The sequence below is a fragment of the Meles meles genome, chromosome 11, assembly GCF_922984935.1.
Source record: "Meles meles chromosome 11, mMelMel3.1 paternal haplotype, whole genome shotgun sequence".
Lineage (NCBI taxonomy): Eukaryota > Metazoa > Chordata > Mammalia > Carnivora > Mustelidae > Meles > Meles meles.
In genome coordinates, this window is record NC_060076.1 from 33,133,345 (window position 1) to 33,152,248 (window position 18,904).

At 50.2% G+C, this 18,904-nt stretch overlaps 1 protein-coding gene across 1 annotated transcript in view; it reads left to right on the forward strand.

The window, feature by feature from the left end:
• Positions 1–18,904, forward strand: part of GABBR2 (gamma-aminobutyric acid type B receptor subunit 2) — a 341,177-nt gene that overhangs the window by 243,559 nt on the left and 78,714 nt on the right. The window contains exons 8-9 of the mRNA XM_046021722.1: positions 3,628–3,688; positions 16,246–16,326. Of these exons, the coding sequence (XP_045877678.1) occupies positions 3,628–3,688; positions 16,246–16,326 (142 nt within the window). The remainder of the gene's footprint in view (positions 1–3,627; positions 3,689–16,245; positions 16,327–18,904) is intronic.

Below are 18,904 nucleotides of genomic sequence, written 5' to 3' on the forward strand. Positions count from 1 at the left end.
TATGTACTTTCTAAATCTCCCTTGAATACTTCTCATGAGCAAAACCTAAATGGAAAGCAGCTGGCAGGGGATGGTGGGAAATGTGGTTTCTGGGCTTTGGGCCCCAGTAACACAGAGGAGGGTATAGAAGAGCAAGTGTGGGCTGTAAGCCAGCCGGCAGAACTCAGCCACTGCGCTGGCCAGAGCCACCAAACTCCCCTGCTTCAGAATTCAGCGCACCCTAGGGATGGGTTCAAGGGCACGCGCTGAGCCTCAGTGGCAGGCCTGGGATCGCACACGGCGAAAGCTTGAGGACAGTCATGGCATTTATATAGACATAATATGTGTGTGAAAAAAAAAAAATATCTGTGTGGGGAGAAGGACAAAACAAACCCCACTCAAGCTAGGGTTTAAGAAAACAAAGCCAGCCTGGCTTCCTTGGCTGAAATACCAGGCCACACGGGCAGGCTGAAGCACGGACTTCACACTGAATCCACTGCCTCTGTTCTCACTGCCATATCACTCCGGCTCCTGCAGGCCGCAAGGAACACCGAGGTCCCTGGACCAGGGACCTTTGATGGCAGGGTCTTGGGTGGGGTTGCCCTGGAGAGAGATTCTGAGACAAAGATTTGCACACAGGAAGCTGATCGGGGAGGGGTCTCAGAGACAAGACGGGGGAGGGAGGGAAGCAGGATGTGGCAAAGGGACAAGTGAAACAATGCCGCTGTAACCGTGGCCCTGGTCATCCCACGGGGACCTCTGGATCCCACGGTCCTTCACGGTTGTCCTGAATTGAGGCGGGGGGGTAGAACTATGTCCCTTCATGACCATTAGATGCAGATCATAGTACTGCTCTGCTCAACCTCCCCAACCTCGGGCTCTGCCCTGCACTTAAGATCCCCTCCAGAGCCCTGTCTGGCCGTGACCTAGCCCTGCCCACCTGCCCGCTCCCTCGCCTCCCCGTACCCACCACATGGCCCTTTCTGTTCCTGCCCTGATTCGCACCGTGCCTGGAGCATCTCCCTCCTGCCTTGCGGCCTGTGCCTCTTCTGTCCGCCCTTTACTGAGCTCTTTCCTGACTGTGCGACAGAACCCCTCTCTCTTACTTTCTTTGGGGCGCTCTCCACAAACTAAAGTCATCTTGTTCACTTACTGGCCGACTTGTTTCATTGGTCTGTCCACACCAAATACAAAGCACTCGGAGAGCAGGAATCAGCACCTAGAAGTTAAGTACGTGGCCCAGAATAGGCAAATATTTGTGGAAGGGCAGAATTTCATGAAAATCATCAGACTGCCGTGTGGGCTTCCTTGTTGACATGGACTTGGTTGGGATAGCGGTCCCCATCCGGACAGCCGTGGGCAGGGGAGCAGAACCAGCGTTAGCGGTCAGACCCAACGGGTGCCATGGTGACTTCTTCAGGAAGCAATCAGAGGACACATCTTCCTCAGAAGGGGGCTTCCTGGAGCTTCTTGGCTGCTTCTCTGCACAGACCCCCTGTTAGCCCAACTACCCATCTGCGCCTCCTTCATTACCCGCCGGTGAAGCCCACGGCGGCTCACGTGGTTTGAGAACTCAGTCACTTGGGGGCTGATGTTTCCGAGGTGAGGACACCTTGGGCAAAGACTCAACAGTTTATCCCTTTGCCGGATGACACCATGTGATACGAAAATCTCCTCCCAAGGGTTGGAAAGCTTCCTGGTGCTTAAAATGGTTTTTTATTTCAGCTCTCTGCTATTAAACATTTTAAAATAAAAATGACTACTGCCATTTACTGGGTGCCCATTGTAGGTCAGGAGCTCCGCTGGGTGCGCAGGAACGTGCCTGAGGGAGCACTAAGCCAGGTTTGGGATACTCAGACACTGGCCTCCTTCCCCTGCGTTACCTGAGACGCTTAAGGAGCTACCGTTAGGAAAAACAGCTATGATGAGGAAAATAAAACGTGACAGCCCTCACTTCAAAGATGGACTAATTGGTTTTGTTTACAACGTAAAGGGGGGATTCTCATCCCCACCTCATACTCCAATGCAGTGTCATTCTCTCCGAGCTTTGAAGACCATTTCCTATACTTTTTCATTTAGCTAATGACGATTCTGCAGAATTCGTCCACATTTTATATCTAGAAGTCTTTGGAGTTCCTCAGAGCTTGGCAGGAGATGGGCAAATTAGATCCCCCCCTTATCAAACCAAGAAGTGTCCTCCTTGTCAGCCGTGTCTGTGTCTTTCCCAGCTTTGCAAAGTGCTCTATTTGCATAAAAGTGAGCCTTTTGCAAGCAGTTCTGTGTTTTTCAATCATCCCTAGAAATAAAATCACAGCTCCCATCTCACCTTACGCTGAGGTGTTTTCACACTCCCGGGAATTGCCTGCCGTCACCTGAATATGGAATTCGGTGGGCATTGGTTTCAAACTGATACTATGTGCAGCTGTCTACAGGATTTCAGAAAGGTGTCAAGGGGGCCTTAGAAGGTGTTTCTCCTTCTGAGAACAGGTTGAGTGATTCTCTTTGTTCGAAAAGCCGCAGGGCCTCAGACTTTGGGTTTCCACCGAGGAAGGATACGTCTTGGCGCTTTGTTCCAAGAACTGAATGGGATGTGCTATGACCTGATGATGCGAGAGCATAGTGAGAGTAAAGCAGGGTCCCTTTAAGACCATTGCTTTTCCTAATTGTACGTTAATGGATAGACGGGAAGGAATTTATTTCTGGATGAGGAACAAGAAGCTGTCGTGAAAGGGCATGGGCATTAAAATCAAACTTGGAGCTGACTCCCAGCAGTCTCACAGTGACCTAACACAGAGCGCATCACCTCTCTCAGTCTCAATTTCTTGATCGGTAAAATGCAGATCATACCCCTTTCCACCCGAGCTTGTCAAAAAAACGTTCATTGATACAATGTGTCGATTTTGTTGCACGGTTACAGAATTTTGATGGGTCCTGAATTAACAAGGAGAGACCTCACCCCCTCTTTATGTTCCCGATGTATTTAGCCCAGCATATGGAAGCCCAATATCAGCCAGCAAGGCAGATGCAGGAGAAGATGCTATCTGGAGCCCCTGGTGCCCCTAATGAGGGGTGCTCAGCTGCCCGTGACCCTCGGCACGTCTTGCTGGCTCAAGAAGCTTCATTTTCTGCTGCCCCGTAGCCCATTTATAATTGAGACTGATGTCAACACTCAGGAAGAACTTACCAAAATATTCTCTGTCCTTAATAAAAATACTAACTGACCTCCAGTCTCCTTCTGGTCCTCATGCCAAACAGCCTCAGCAGAGCCACGCATCGTAATGGGTGGGACCCAGGAGCAGAGTCAGGGCCAGGCGCCAGCACCCTGGAAGACCTTGTCCCAGGGTAACACAGGACACGTGGGGGTTTCATGGATAATCGTGATGATAATGATGACGCCTAGCTCAGCTGTAATGCTGTAATTCACATGTGTTGGTTCCATTATTGATTTTGTGCTCTTCCGATTAACCAAAGTCACAGCCAGTTTTAAAACAGTTAGTTTAATTTTGCATCTGCAGGCTCGTGGGGATCTGGGTTTTTTCCAATATTAATAATCACACTGTACCATTTATGAATCACAGCTGAGACCAGTGGTGTTTGAGCTAATATGGCACTTCTCTTTTGTTCTTGTCTGTTTTGTTTTGTTTTTAGGGTCAAGTTGTGTTCCGGAATGGGGAGAGAATGGGGACCATTAAATTTACTCAATTTCAAGGTAGGCTTTCTGATGCTTCTTCCTTCTAGTTGATGAGTTCTATATTTGGGAATGTCGTGTTTCTGCAATAAAATACATCCAAAGAAATGAAAGTAGGATGTTCCGATAAGAGAAAGCAGAGTCCATAGAAAATACGGCTCTGTGAGAACATCAGTTTCAACTATTTAGAATATGTTTCTCCACTGCATGACTTCACAGGCTATCCAGTCTCCCCACATGACTCCGAGAGGCTTGGGAAAGTATGGGAGTGTGGGAGTTCAGTCCCCTCCAGTATTCTGAGAAAGCTTGCGTTATTCTTGTTTTTGATGATAGAAATTTTCACACAGACCCTAAAGTTGAGAGAACCACATAATGAGCCCCACGTACCCATCACCTGGCTTCAACTATCATCAACATTTTGCCACTCTTGCTTTGTCTTTATTTACCCACTGTCCCCCCCTTTTTTTTGCTGTAATGTTTAAAGCAGCTCCCAGACATTATCTCATTTCAATCTCTAAATACTGCAGTATGCATTCCTTCTAGATAAGGACTTTTCAAAACATAACCATGCTACTATTATCCTACCTTAAACATTTAACAATGATTCTTTATATCCTTTCATTTCTGTCTATGTTGATCCTCTGATTATTTGCAAAATGTCCTTACAGTTTGTGGGAAAATCCACACAACGTCTGGTTGCTCTTTCTGTTTAATCTCTTTTAACCCATCATCATCCCCAACACGTGCTTGTAACAGGTCCTTGATTTTTTTTTTTTTTTTTTTTAAAGAAACCAGGTCACTTGTTGGGCTTTTCCGTTGTCTGTGTTGTCAGGGGCTCAGAAACCTTCCAGACCATGTTCCTCAAGTGACAAGGTGGAAATAGAAGCCCAGAGAGGGGGCGGGGGCTTGTCAGAATACACAGGGCATCTGTGAGGAGTGGGGCTGGGCTTTCCCCCCGGGTAGACAGCCCTATGCAGCCCGTAGGGTCATCAGCGGGGTTGTTAGCCAAAGCCACTAGATGCATCCTTCTTCACTGAAGCGTTTTTCAGCATCTGGAGGTTTCTGGAAAATCCAGAAACAAGAGCAGTGCCTTTGTGTCAGATTCCAAAGTCATCCAGGGGAAAAAGCAAGAAATGAAATCAAGTTATTCGGGTTCATTCAGACAAATCCCACCGGATTTAGATCAATGAGGAGAGGTGTTCGGTACTGGGGTGCCTTAATGCAATCTTGTACATTTACCCATTCGTCTTCCTGTGGCAGGTAATTGAAACGCATGTCAGCTCTCTGGCATGCACAAAAGATGTAATTTTCAGCAAATGTAATTATTTTCCCATTTGTTAAGTCTTGCTTCTTCATTGGTTGAACCAAGTAAGCATCTTGGCAAAGATGCTTACTTTTTTTTTTGAGTGATTGTAACTAAATTCTCTTGTCACATTTCCAGTTCTGAAATTATATCATTCTAGGAGAATATTTTATAAAATATTGATTGGCCGATCACAGCTTATAAGTGCGTGCCAATTTTATTGCCTTTTTTCTTCATATGTTAGGATTAGACACCAACTCCAATAATCAGCTTTAGGCATTTATAAGGAAAGCAATGGACCAAACAGTAGCTCAGAGGTAGGTGGGTCTGACCTACCTTAGCTCAAGTCAGTATATAGCACATTAGGCAAGTAACTTCGCCTGTGTGACGTCCTCATCTGTAGAACAGAAATATAATCCTACCTACCTTCTTGGAATGTGGAAAGAACTCGAGAACACATAGAAATATGTGCATGTATTTCTGACTCAGCAAGTAGCAGCACTTATGACGAGCACCGTGTCCAAAATTATGACACTTTTCTTTTTTTTTTAATTTTTTTTTAAAGATTTTATTTATTTATTTGACAGAGAGAGAGTACAAGTAGGCAGAGCAGTAGGCAGAGGGAGAAGCAGACTCCCCGCTAAGCAGGGAGTCCGATGCGGGGCTCGATCCCAGGATCCTGGGATCATGACCTGAGCTGAAGGCAGTCGCTTAACAGACTGAGCCACCCAGGTGCCCCTATGACACTTTTCTGAAGCAAATCCAGATTTTCCCAGTATGTCGAAACCCCCCAGGTGCCTTTATGTCTGCCTGCCCTTTATAGCTTCTCCCCACTTAGCTATATGTAGGATATCAGACACGCCAGGGTCTCAGAGATGAACATGTTCCACCGCTTCCCGGTGTAAAGGGGAAACTGGGGACCAGGGGAGGGAGGGAGGGGTTCCGCCCCGGGACCCAAGCTGATTAATGGCAGAGCTGAGCCAGGACCTCAGCTCCCCACTTGTGCTCACATGCACACCTTACCTAGGTGTTTTCCCTCACCACATCCGTGCCCAGTTTTTAGTGGACATCAGATCTGGGCCTGCACATGCTCCTCTTTGTATGTTTTTAAAACAAACATTGATCCTGTTCGCAGAGGGATTCTGTGTTATTTCGGGTCTAAAACGAGTCACTAGAATGCTGGGGGCGTGTCCATGTCCTCACAAGAGTTAGTTTTCCAAATGTAGAGGGTCTCAGAGGTGCGTGCCTGCCAGGATGGAGTGGCATTGAATTATCGAACAGGCTGACCGTCCTGAAGGGTGCCTGGTTATGGTCTCATTTCACAGAGAGGAAACTGAGGCCCAGACAGGGGAAAGGACTTGCTGTGGGGGAAACCCTGACTCACCGTGGAGTGGTGCGTTCATTCTTTCTCTTCTCTGGGCCCGTGCTTGCCTGGGCTGGTCCAGACTCTGTTTCCCGGGACTTTTCCAGGATTTACCCCAAGAATTGCCTCATGCCATTGGCTTTTCCAAAAGGCCTCTAAATAGAACGGCCATGTTGTTTCCTGCCATGTCCTCCACACCATCTCTCTCCCTGTCGGCTTCTTTCTCCCTCACCTCCTTCCCCATCTTTAGAGGGGACAGGGAATAGCAGGGCTCACAGCACAGCTGGCTCGCAGACAGCCAGCCCCCAGCCAGCGGTGGAAGCTTCCTTTGCAGGGGCTGCTCTGAGACTTGCACCCAGGCTGTCTCAAAGCTCACTAACCTGATCTTGGAAGCTGGCCCATCCCACCCGTCCTCTGAAGACCTTCAGATGCTCTTTGAGATGCTCTTTCTGTCCTCATTTGTGCAGAGTTCTCGGGGCCTTCTGAAATCTTATCTACCGTATAGGAAACATCTCCTCCGAGGCTCTGTTAATTCCTTTGCAGAACTAAAACAAATGAGTTGGAAACAGAGGTTTTAGAAGACTAAAAAGAGAGCCAAGAAGCCTGGTCCTGCACTTTTTGACTCCAAAACTGTAGGGTAACACAAATGCCTGAAACTCAGCTGGCCTCCAGGACAAGTTTATTGATTTAATCTGGAGGCAAAAGACCTGGGTTCAAGTCCTGGCTCTGAAACTCAGCAGCAGTGTAACCCTGGGCAAGTTACTTCATCTCCCTAAGCCGCAGCTTAATCCTCTGGAAAATGGGATGGCGCTAAATGCCAGCCATGCCCAGCTCCTGGGGCTGGGGAAAGGACCAAATGAGATTTAGCCCCATAACCCCTCAAGTGGTGGGAAGCTCGTCACATTATGACATGATGCCTGGCTCTTGGCCAGCTCTTGGTAATGCTTACCGGATTCATTGGTGATAGGACTTGTAGACATTTAAGAACGGCTTCATTTATTTGTGGTTTCTGGTGACGTCTGGCAAACAGCAGTTAGCCTTGACAACAGAATGTGAGCTGAAGCTAATTCAAGATGGCGGCCATCGTCGTTTCAGGCTGGAGAAACTGCCTAGCTCGTAAACTTAGGAGTGCTGGATGAACAGAACTATTCTAAAATGATGTGCCAGGGTTAGCCCCCGGCCCCTCTTGAGACTGAGACATTTTTAATCCAGGGAGGACTTCAGAACCCTAAGAATGACCTTCCTCACCCCCAGCTTCCCTCCACTGACTTCGTTTTCAAGGGTTCCCAAAGCTTTTAACTCCCAGCAGGACAATGTAGATAGGTGGCGGACGCTGTCAGTGACACATCCGGGAGCATCCACGGATGCTCGAGCACGGATGACCCGAGCATCCACAATTCCAGAACAAATCCCTCATGGGAAGCACCAGCACCCCTCACCCTGTGCAAGGAGTAGGCCATATGTCCAAGAGAGTTGGTGCTTCCAGGGACAACCTTGTGCCAGGGAGGAGAGAGAAGCGGAGGATAAACCACCCTGCAGCCTTCCCTCTTGGGTGGGACAGCTGCAAGGTGTTCTCCTCTGCCTCCAGGAGTCCCCAGTAGGATTGTGCCTCAGTTACCTACCCAGAAACCTGCTCTTGAATACCCTGGTACTGGCTCCCTTCCTTTCCCTGTTTCACCTCCCCACACCTCTTCGGGGGGCCCCAAGACCACCTCCCAAATCAGTTCTGTGCCCTCCTACTCTCTTCTTGGGTGCAATTCTGAGTGACCCACCTGTGGTGAGAAGCAGGCATTCGCATCCTGTAGGCCACACACCTAGGGCAAAATAGGGCCAAGGTCTAAACCGCTCCCGACTACACCTTCAGCTCCCCTCCCCCCCCCCCACCCCTGCCGGCACTGACTCCCATTAAACCACGTGTCCGTGAGCATGAATGCCAGGGAATTGGCTTCTTTTCTTCCCCTCAAGAGAAGAAAGAATCCATGTTCCTGCCGAAGTCTAAACACGGTTCAGAATTTGCAGCAGGGAAGGAAGTTGAGCGAAGCCATGATTAGAGCCTTGTTTGTGCTGCGCTTCTGGAGCTCTCAGCATCTGCGCGCTCGCCCGCTCACCGGCCCTGCCTTCATTAGGCCTGTTTGTCAGCATCTCGGCGAGCGATAATGTGCTTGCATTCCGCATGGCTTCTGTGCCACAGAAAGGGCTCAGACTTCGGACTTTTCTATTCCAGCACCTGACTGGAAGGCACGGGGTCTTCCGTCGCTCCAACAGCACGACTGCCATTCAGCAGGTACCTAGTGAACTGTGGGCTTGTCTCCCCCACTCCCCACCGTTTGCAGACATTAATTATCGTTTGGGCTTTGGGGTAACAGATACGGTTCTATTCAGCGCACATTTCCTGAGCATCTGCCAGGCGCTCTACCAAGTCCTCTGAGAGAAGCCAAGTTGAATAAGATACAGTCTCTGGCCTCCGGGGGCCTCATAATTTCTCTGGCCAAGTGCCAGGGTCTATAAAAGCAGGAAGATGATTTCCCAGAACCGACTAGAAAACTTTCGGAGCTAGTCTGACCCTAGTTTGAGATGCTTGAGGCCGATTTTAAATGTCCTTTTCCTTCTGTCGAGGTCAAGGCATGTTTTGTCGCTCCCTTCACCTGGCCATGGGTCTGGAAAAGCCTGGTAGCCCGACGGCCACGCAACTTGATGTTATTAAGAGAGGAGACATAGGCCACTGAACCACGGGAAACCCTAGCAGGGTTGTGGTTCAGCAGGAATGGAAGGATGCAGGTGTATGTGGACTCTTTGAGGCTGGGAGCCTGACCCCAACACTTCCCAGCCTTCATGATCGAGGGCTTATGTTTCAGAGAGCCCAAGGAAAGTAGCCTGAATGACAGAATTAGCTAGCAGAACTTGTGTTTCATTAGCCATAGACTCTCCATGTTGAAGGGAGCCATGACTCTCTTTTGAAACATTACCTCTCCTTGAATGCCTCCAGTGATGGGGAACTCATCCCCTTGCATGTAAATGAGCTTTGAAATATATGAGCTTTGAAGCAGACATGTCTCTTCCTTACTAGCTAGGCGCTGTGGCTTGATCTCTCTAAGGCCACCATTTCAGCATTCAGTTTAAAATAGTTAAATTAAAGGGGATCACTTTCTTTGCCTTGAAGGATGGTGAGAATTCCATGACATGAAGCTACAAATGGTTCAGTGACTAGCACAGAGAAGGGCACGGCAACCGTGGGCTTCCTGCTCCTCACCTGGACACTCATGATCATAACCCCAGATCCGCGCCCCCCCACCAGAATTTCTTGAGAGAAGTACCACCTTCCTTCCTTAGGATACATTTCACTCTCCTCATTTCATGAGACACTGTCATCACTGGCCCAGGAAAGCCCCCCTTGATTGTCTGTGCCCTATCTCAGGCATTTGCTCTCATCCTGCAGAGAAAGGCAAACACTCTAAGTGTTTAAGGCATGTATTGTGTTGGTTTGTGCTTACAGAAGGTGGATTGCTGTTTCGTATGCATATATTTTGATTTCTGTCAGTGCAGCTGGATTGTGTATCTTCTTCTATTTCTTTCCCTCCCCACCCCCACCCAGTGCTTTTTTTTTTTCGAGATGCTTCCATGTTCCTGTGTGTACATCTGAGCCATGCCTTGCACTGATCATGCTTTACCCCCCTACTTTCCCAGTGACAGATACCCAGGCCCCCTTCAACTCCCCACCTATAGAAATAATGAGTGTCCTTGTACTTGTCCCTTATGAACCCAGCTGAGCATTTCCTGAGGACAAATGCCCGGGAGCAGAACTGTTGGATGGGAAGGTGTGTGAACACTGAACATGCTTATGCCCTGCCAGATGGCTCTTTCAATGCCCACACCTGTCTCCACCGCCACCAGCATGGGGATTCCCATGTCCCTTCTCCCACCAATACTTCCCAGGCCCCGACTTGCTCATTGTTTGCCAGTCTAAAGGTAGAAAGTAATATCAGTAGTCTTAAATATCATTTCTCTAATTACTAACAAGGTTTGGGTATTTTTTGCTGTGCTTGTCAGCCATTTGTCGATCTTTCTAATCCTTTGACCGCTTTTATTTTGAGGGCACTGTCTTCTCCTTGTTGATTTGCTAGAGTTCCTTATGTACTCCACACTTGATCTTAGCCAAAAGGCCGAGAAGCGATCCTCCTTATGTACTCCAAACAGTAGTCCCCTTTTACCTTCAGGCTTTGCAAATACCTTCTCCCATTCAGCCACTTGTCTATAGACTTAAAGTCCTTGTTGAACAGAAGTTCTTAATTTCAATGTGGATACATTGAAATTTTTTCCTCCCCCCCATGCTTTGGGCTTTTGAAGTTTCTTAAAAGTCATTTCCGGGCACCTGCATGCCAGGGCCTGATGGGGCACAGAGGGTACTGGGCGGGGTAAGATGCTGCCCCTTCCCCCAGAGAGCTCCTGGTCCAGGGGGGGAAAGTCACAGGACCCCAAGTGGGTGAGGCACATGATGTGGGCATTCAGAGGAGAGACACTTGGTTCCACCCGACAGTTTCTAGGAAGGCTACCTGGAAGAGGCAGCATCTGAGTTTTCTTTTCTATCCCTGAGTTTGGGATTCTGAAGGGCCAGTGGGAAGTTAGCCAAGAAGAAGAGACAAAAGGTGCTCTAGATACAAATAATCTGTTGTGTTTATGTGTGTCCTGCTTACCCCCAGATACTTAGCTTTTGCCTCTGGCCCAGTTCACCTAAGTCAATAGACAAATCTGCCCTTAGCAAGGTTATTATATTCCCAAGCCATCTGGCCAGTGTCCACCTGGCCTGTTCAAAATTCCCAAACAAAGGTCAATGATGTTAATTTGTTACAAACGTGACAGTGACATACTGTTTATGGAGACAGGGAAGAGTGTGTGCGGGATTTAGGCCCAGGAGTGCTGCTGAGAGGCGCTGCTCAGCTCTGCTCCTCACCCGGTGACAGGAGAGTCACCCTCTGGGGCCTGCCCACAGGCAGTGACCAGACCGGGGATCACTCCTGAGGAAGGGCTGGCGACCCGGAGAAGAGCAGGATCAAAGCCCGTGACCGCCACGATCCCACCTCCGAAGAACCACCAGGAGCAGGCATCCGTGTGGTGTGCGGCCCCAGGCACATGCGGGACCCCTGAGGCAGGTTTTCAAAGCACTCACAGAATCGTCAAATGAGAGGCGGAGGCCACAGAGATCTCCCCGTCCAGGCCACTCGCCTTAGCAAGGCCCAGGCAGATGCCAGGGCTTCCTGGGGGCTCCTCACTGAGGGGACAGCAAAGCCAAGATGAGCTCCAAGGGTCCCGTCTACCCGCCAGAGCTCTTCCTTCTCCCCGAGTTTGGGATTTTGTTGGGGGGCCTAGAGTGGAGTGACTGCTCAGCATTTTGTTTTTTTGTTGGGCCAAGACCACGCTGTGTGTTAGACCTCGGAGTCACACGTGGATTCTGACTGTTTATAACCATTAAACTTTAAAGACCACGTATACCTCCCTCCGTTCCGATCTAGAGCCAGCTGAGGAAAAAATGGACAGTTAGGGGTGAGGGGAATAGAACCCATGTAGCAGGCTATGGGCACCCCGCTAGTGCAGGAGGTCGGTGACCCTGGCACTGGCTCCCCGCCCCACCCCCCACCCCCACCCCCCCGCCGGGATTGCAGTCCCAGAAGGAGACAGAATCACTGACGGAAGCGATTTCCCAGCCGTCTCGTGGATGCTCTCAGGCCCACCACCAGTGAATATTTTCAGACTGGACTTTTTTTGGCAGCCTAATTTTCACCAATGGGACCTATTTCCTTTACGTATCATCCAGATCTAAAACTTTAAATAAAGAACATGCTTCTGAAGAGAACCCTTCTTTCTGCCCCACAACGAGGAAGCAGTATATTGTTCTGCGGGAGAGGGGCTCTCTGTTCCACACGATTTTTAGCCTCTTAGCACAGAAAGCATCAGCACTGAAGGGCCTTCAGTCAAATCTAGCGGTTCTCAACCCTGGCTGTTCATCAGGATGGGCTTAGGGGACTTTTGAAAATACTGCCCAAAACCTACCCCTCAGCCCCCCAGAGGTTCAAATAGAATGGGTCCATATTAGGACTCCGACATATGTATTTTCCAGCAGTTCCCAGGTGATACTAATGCCCGCCAGGGCTGAGAACCGCTGGAAGCCCTTCTGTGCGGTTTGCCGATGGAGAAACTGAGGCCCAGAGAAAGGGATGGTCTGTCCGGGGCTAGACAGTGAGTGGCAAGCTACCCTAGAGTTGTGGGGCAGGGAGGCAGCCCTCTGCTCAAGTCCTCAGTCCACCCCCACCCCCTGGTGGGTCTTTCTAGTCTGTCCCCTGGCCCACAGTCTGCAAGGCCCAGTCCGTATCCATTGGGTGGTTAACGTTGTTTGCGAGTTAACAAGGAACCCAAGAGTTAAGCAGTGAGAGTGCTGGGTGGCACCGGCTGGCCATGGGAGAACACAGAGGACCCCATCCTTCTACTTTCAGATACAGGAGGGGTCCTGGGTAGAGGATGGAGAGCAAGACTCAATGCTACCTAGGGATACCAGAGGCAAGCCTTCAGGTCCCACCTAGGAACTAACATCTGATAAGAATCATAAGGCCTGGGCACACGTAGGACGCAGCTCCAGCACCAGGAGCTGTCACCCAGCCCTCAGCCCACAGCAACTGAGGGGCTCAGAGGGGAGCAGTACTCAGGGAAGGCTTCCTGGAAGAGGTGGGTGTAGGGTTGGGCCATGTTGGTAGAGGGAGGGGAAAGCCACTTTCCAAGCAGAGGGACTGTTATGGGGAAACCATGACAGTAAAAAACAAACAAACAAAAAACCAAGAAAATCTAGGGAGTATTTGGGGACCTAGCGAATAGCTCAGTTGCTTTTATCATGAGGCCAACTACAATTTATTGAAAACTTACTGTTAGTTAGTCTGTAAGCCAGAACCTGCCTGTATTCTCCTCTTTAATCCTCGTGGCCGCTTAGAAAGTTCCCATTTTCCAGCTGCAGCCATCTGCTAACAAAGGGCAGGCTGGAGGGGAAAAGTACCTGCAAATGAGAATAATTTTATCTGCCTGGTGGGGGCTGGGAGAGTCTCTAAACTACAATGTCAGAGATTATGATTTTTTTTTTGGATCTTTGTATCTCCAACCCGGAGACTGGCAGATTAATAGGCCCCCAGTCAATGTTTGTTGAATGAATGAATGAATGAGCGAAAAGGGATTTAGCAGCAGCATCCCTCAGCGCCCAGATGTCCAAGGCCACCTTGATCAAGGATGAGAACAGAACTCATCTTCCACCACCCACACTGCTGCTTTTGAGGGATTCTTTATGGGGAAGTACCTGGGGCTGGGCGTGGCATGCAGTAGGCACTCCATAAGTGTGGGCCAAGCAGAGCTGTTCAGCATGGGTGGTGAATGTTGGCTGAGTTCAGAGCCCAGTTCAGGAGCCCACTTGGCTGCTGCCTGCACATGGCTCTGAGTGTTTGTTCAACTGCCGGGAGGCTCCTCCCTCATCAACAGACGGGTGCCAGTCACGCCCAGTTCATGGTTTGCCAAGACCTTCAGTGCAAGAACATGGGCAGCACCTGTGAGCACCCCCAGAGAGGCACTCTGGTGATGACGGCTGTCTTGGGAAGCTGAGGATGTGCGCCCCAGCTGGGCGGCAGTCCTGGTGCCACGGGACAGTCCATCAGGGTGTATGAGTCAGGGGGACAGGCTGTGTGGCTGGGGGCATAGTGGGGTGCCAGCCACATCACTTCCCGGTTCCTGGTGATTTGTTCCAATCAGCCTGCATATTTCATGAGCTGCCTCCCCACGCCAGATAAATAAATCACGGCTTCCTCCTCTGAGTGGCAGGAGCTGACTGGGGCTGAGGACTTCAAAAGGCCAGAGCAGGGATGCTGGAGCTCCCAGCAGAGTCTGCTAATGTGACATTTAGGAGCTGTGACCCAGGCAAGCGACACCACCTGCACAGGGGCAGGGAGACCATTATGGTGGGGGGAAGGGGAGAAGGAAGTGACTTTTACAGCCCTGTTTTCCACCCTACCATCCAAGGAACACAGGCAGAAGTGTGGCCTATGGGATTCCCTGTTCTGCTTCCTGAATGTTTATAAGGGATCAGCAGCGCATCTGCATTTCTGCAAAGAAATTCACTTAGAGCAGGAGCCCCAGCCAGCCAGTGGTTCCTCTGGGGGCACGTTTGGAATTCCTGCAGCTGTGTCACTCGATAACCTCTGGGCATTTGCAAGCCCAGCATCTGCAGCTCTGGGGACCCGCTTGCCCTGCGGGTGGGCACGTGGGCAGGCCACTCTGTAGTTAACACACAGGAGGCACCCTTGGCCTGCGGAGGGGGCAGCTTGGAAGGGACTGTCACTGCTTAGCGATCCTATTTGAGGCAGCCCCATGTCGGTGAGGAGCATGGGCTGCGAGAGACATCCGGGGTTTGGGGCCAGGCTCTGCTCTTAAAATCAGTGGGGCGGCCGGCAACCCAGGCACCACCTGCTGACCTCAGTTTCCTCGTCTATACAGTGGCACTGAAATCACCAGCCACCGTGGTGAGAACTGAACAAGAGAAGGCACAGAAAGTTCCTAGCACAGATCCAGGCACACTGTCAAGGCTTGGTGGTTCTCCCCACCCACTCCCCAGCCATGTCGAAGCCTATTTGGCCCCGGTGGCTTTACCCTCTAGTTTCACACCCCTTGCCTTTGGTCCTGTTTCCCCAGACCTGTTTTGTCTGTGGTTACTAGTCCTCCCACACACCAAATCCACTGACCCCTTGCTCAAGGGGCTTGTTTTTCTAGTCTCTTAGTGACATCTGACACATCTGGCCAGTTCCATTGTGAAATTGTCCCTTTCCTTGGCTCCCATGATGCCCACTCTTTCCATCCATCCTGCTCCTGGCACCCTGGCCAGTCCTTCCCAGTCTCCTTGCAACATCCTTGCCCCACCCAACCCCCACCCCCTGGGAGAGGTTGGCACTCCCCAGGATTCTGCCCTGGGTCCTATCCCCTCCTTGACATTGTCCCAAGGGATCTCCTCCCTGCCCCCTGCTCCAACTCCCAGTTTACATGCCGATGGCCCCAGCTCTCTTCCTAGCCCAGACCTCTCCCCTGTCTCCAGACCCAAGGACATCTCCATCCTCGTGACCCATGAGTATGTCAGGCTTAGCTAATGCTAACTCCACCTTGGAATGCATTAATAGGAATATAATGTGCAAAATAAAGGAGGGGATAATCCCCTGTATTCGCTGCTGACCAAGGTCCTGTCTAAAGAAATATGTTGGTCAGACCTTCAGTCTACACTCTCTTAGACACAGTGACATTGTATGATGTGGCCCAAGAAGGGAACTGGAGGGGGCAGAATAGAAATGATATTCTGTAAGAGGAGGTTGGGGACTGGCACCGGGGGAATGATCTATGTCTTCAAGTCTGTAGGACTGTCTTGGAGCAGAGGGAGCAGAAGCTGTCTGTGTGGCCCTAGATGAGAGAGCCAGATACCAGGGGAAAGTTACAAAGAGACCATTCAACTCAATGACCAGGAAGGACTTGGTAACAGACGGAAAGTCCAGTTATGAGGGGAGTGGGCCCCCATCCACGAGGTGCACAGCAAAGAGCGGGGTAACCAGTGGATGAGATGGTGTAGGAGGGCGTCTGTCCCACCCCGGATCCGTCGCAGGTTTTCTGATTCTACCTGGAAAAGGCCCTGGGTCAAAGAAAAGTGTGTGAGAACATAGCCAGCCCAAGAGCTGGGACGGGAGCAGCCATCCACAGGCACGGGACTCCATCTAACTGGCCACTGTCTCTCTTTTTTTTTCTTTAAGTTTTATTTATGGTGGTGGGTATTATGGAGGGCACGTATTGCATGGAGGACAGGATGTGGTGCATAAACGATGAATCCCAGCCACTGTCTCTTGCTCCCCGCAGACAGCAGGGAGGTGAAGGTGGGAGAGTACAACGCCGTGGCCGACACACTGGAGATCATCAACGACACTATCAGGTTCCAAGGTAAGACAGGTGGGCTTCTCCTAGGAGGGGGCCTACTCTGTTGCTCCCAAGGTCAGATACTGTCTGCAGGTTGGGGATAAGCTCAGAGTCCTTTGCTTCCTAGGGAAGAGGGAACCTCCTTTTGTCTCAACACATATACTCACTGAGCACAGAGTCCCCATCACTCACATGGGAGCTGGGTTCCAGCTCCTGGGATGGGTCCCTGAAATTTGCATGGAGTGCTGTCTCCTACCCAGGCATCTGCATTTAAACCAGTCCCTAGCCAGGAGTAATTCTGTTTAAATATGACCCAGGTAGTCTAGCTCTGTCTCCTCCTGTGAGAAGTGACTTGTTTGGGTTAGTAATAAATCCTATCCACCTGCTGGGCTTCCTGAAGATCATTCCCTCCTCTTCTGCTGAAGAAATCCTCCTTAGCTTCTAGAACAAGATCAAACGACACCTCTTCTGTGCAGCTTTCCGTGTTTGCCCCCAGCGGAGCTCATGGTTAACTGCCTAACTTTCACAGTGTTTGTCTCTGCCTTCCCCGTAGTCACTGTCTTTTGCATGGCAATTTCCAGGTCGTTTGACCATGAGCTCCCTGACTTTGAACCCCTGATACCAGCCAGGGTCTGACACATGTTCAAGGTTCATATTTGATGAGAAACTATACACGTGACTGATCCAGGGGATGACTGGGTGCGTGAATAAATGAATGAACAGGGGAGCCTATGAGTCAATAAAGTAGAGGTGGGTGGGTGGATAGACGGATGGACAGACGGAGTGGGTGGTAGATCAGTTAGTTGAACCCATCTTAATTCCTGCAAGTGCATTCTGCCCTCAGCAGCCAAGGTCCCCTGCCGATCACACTAAGCTGAAGATTCTCCACCTCTGCTCAGAGCCCTGCCCGTCCCCACTGCTCAGCTGCAAGCCTCACTCCACGGAATCAGCTCAGGACCTTCCCATTTCTCTGCCTCTTCTTCCAGATCTCCCCAACCAAACTGCTTACAGTTCCTCAAATAGGCTAGGACACCACCGTGCCTTTGCCCCTGCTGGGTCCTCTGCCCAAAATGCCTTTTCCTCCTTGGCTTCCTTGTGGCCAGCCAATTGTTCATCTTCTGAGGACCAGCTCTCCCGTCTGTAGCCTTTCCAGACTCCGTCAGGGAGAACTGCACTGTTCTGTCCGTTTCAGGCTCAGGCCTCTCTGTGCCTGATGTTATCAGCCACCTGGACCCAGTCTTTGGAGGCAGTTTGCATGATAGTTAGAGCACAGGACTCAGTTAGGCAGGTCCGGGTTCAAATCCTGCCAGCTTTGCCGCTTACTAGCCGTAAAAGTCACTTAGCTCTTAGAAAATGGTTGCCTGTCTGTAAAATGGAAATAATCTTCTCTACCTGTGAGGCTGTTGGATGAATCAAATGAGAAACTCTCTATAAAGGGCTTAACCCATCGTAAGCATTCAGTAAACATGATTGCTTCTTACTGCCTTTTTCTTTTTACACATCTACTGTGTAAGTTCCTTGAGGACAGGGGCTGTGTCTTGGTTGACTTTGCCCAAACCAGGCATGACAAGTAGAAGGTGATCATTAATGATGACTGGTCATCGTTAATGATGATGAATGAAGGTGTAGTGATGGATGATGGAACAGTGAAGAACAGATGAGTAACGAGTGAATGGGCAGAGTGAGGAGCAAGAAAGAAAACTCAAAGTGGCCACTGCGGATGCTTCTGATAAGTCATGACCAAGTGGCTTCCGAAACATCTTAGTTAAGGTGCAGTGTGTGTGAAGGCACCATTTTGGGGGGAGGGAAGGTAGGATAAGGAAGAGGAGATGTGGTCAGTTTCCTGACGTTGTTTCTACGTGAACAGCGAGTGGTCATACTTGTTGTGGACCCATGGGTCCAACCCTCAGCCATTTTCTCAATGCCCAGAGAGGGGCTTGTTCCCAGCCAGGAACTCATGGGCACCCCCGCGGCGGCTCTAGTGTTTGGGAACCAGAAGATACCTGAGCTAACCTGATGCAGCCAGAGGTTCTCTTGGGGGTGGGGGGAGGACTGGTGGGGAGGAAAATGGAAGAATGGAGGAAGAAGGATTCACATGAGGAGCTTTCACTTCTAGAAGCAAGAAATGGTGTTACTTCATTCACCTTGTGTCTGCGTTTGCCCTGACCTTCAGCCCCTGAAGCCACTCCTTAAAAATATTCCTTTACATGGAATTGCTTGAAACTTTTACATGTAACCATGCCAGCAGGTTCCCAGCTGTTTTCGAACCCGGCAACTTCCCTACTTTGATGGTTCGAACTCTTCTTATCCCTTGAATATTTCCAAACACATCTGAACTTGCTTGGAGAGTTTTTGAAACAAAGGTGTTCAGGGAAGGGGATCTCCATCCCTGCTGTCTCACCTGCCCATCCTCTGCTTGTCTCCTGGGAACGGAGGTGTGACCCAGGCTGGCCCCCAGGGCATAGCTATGGTGGGTCTCTATGACCCCTGCCTGGAGCTCCCCGGGTTCCCCACTTTCCCTACCAGAGAAAAAAAGCTCTAGTGTTCCACAGTTCCGCAGCAGAAGCCTGACTTGAAATAGCAGCTGAGAGGAAAGGGATTT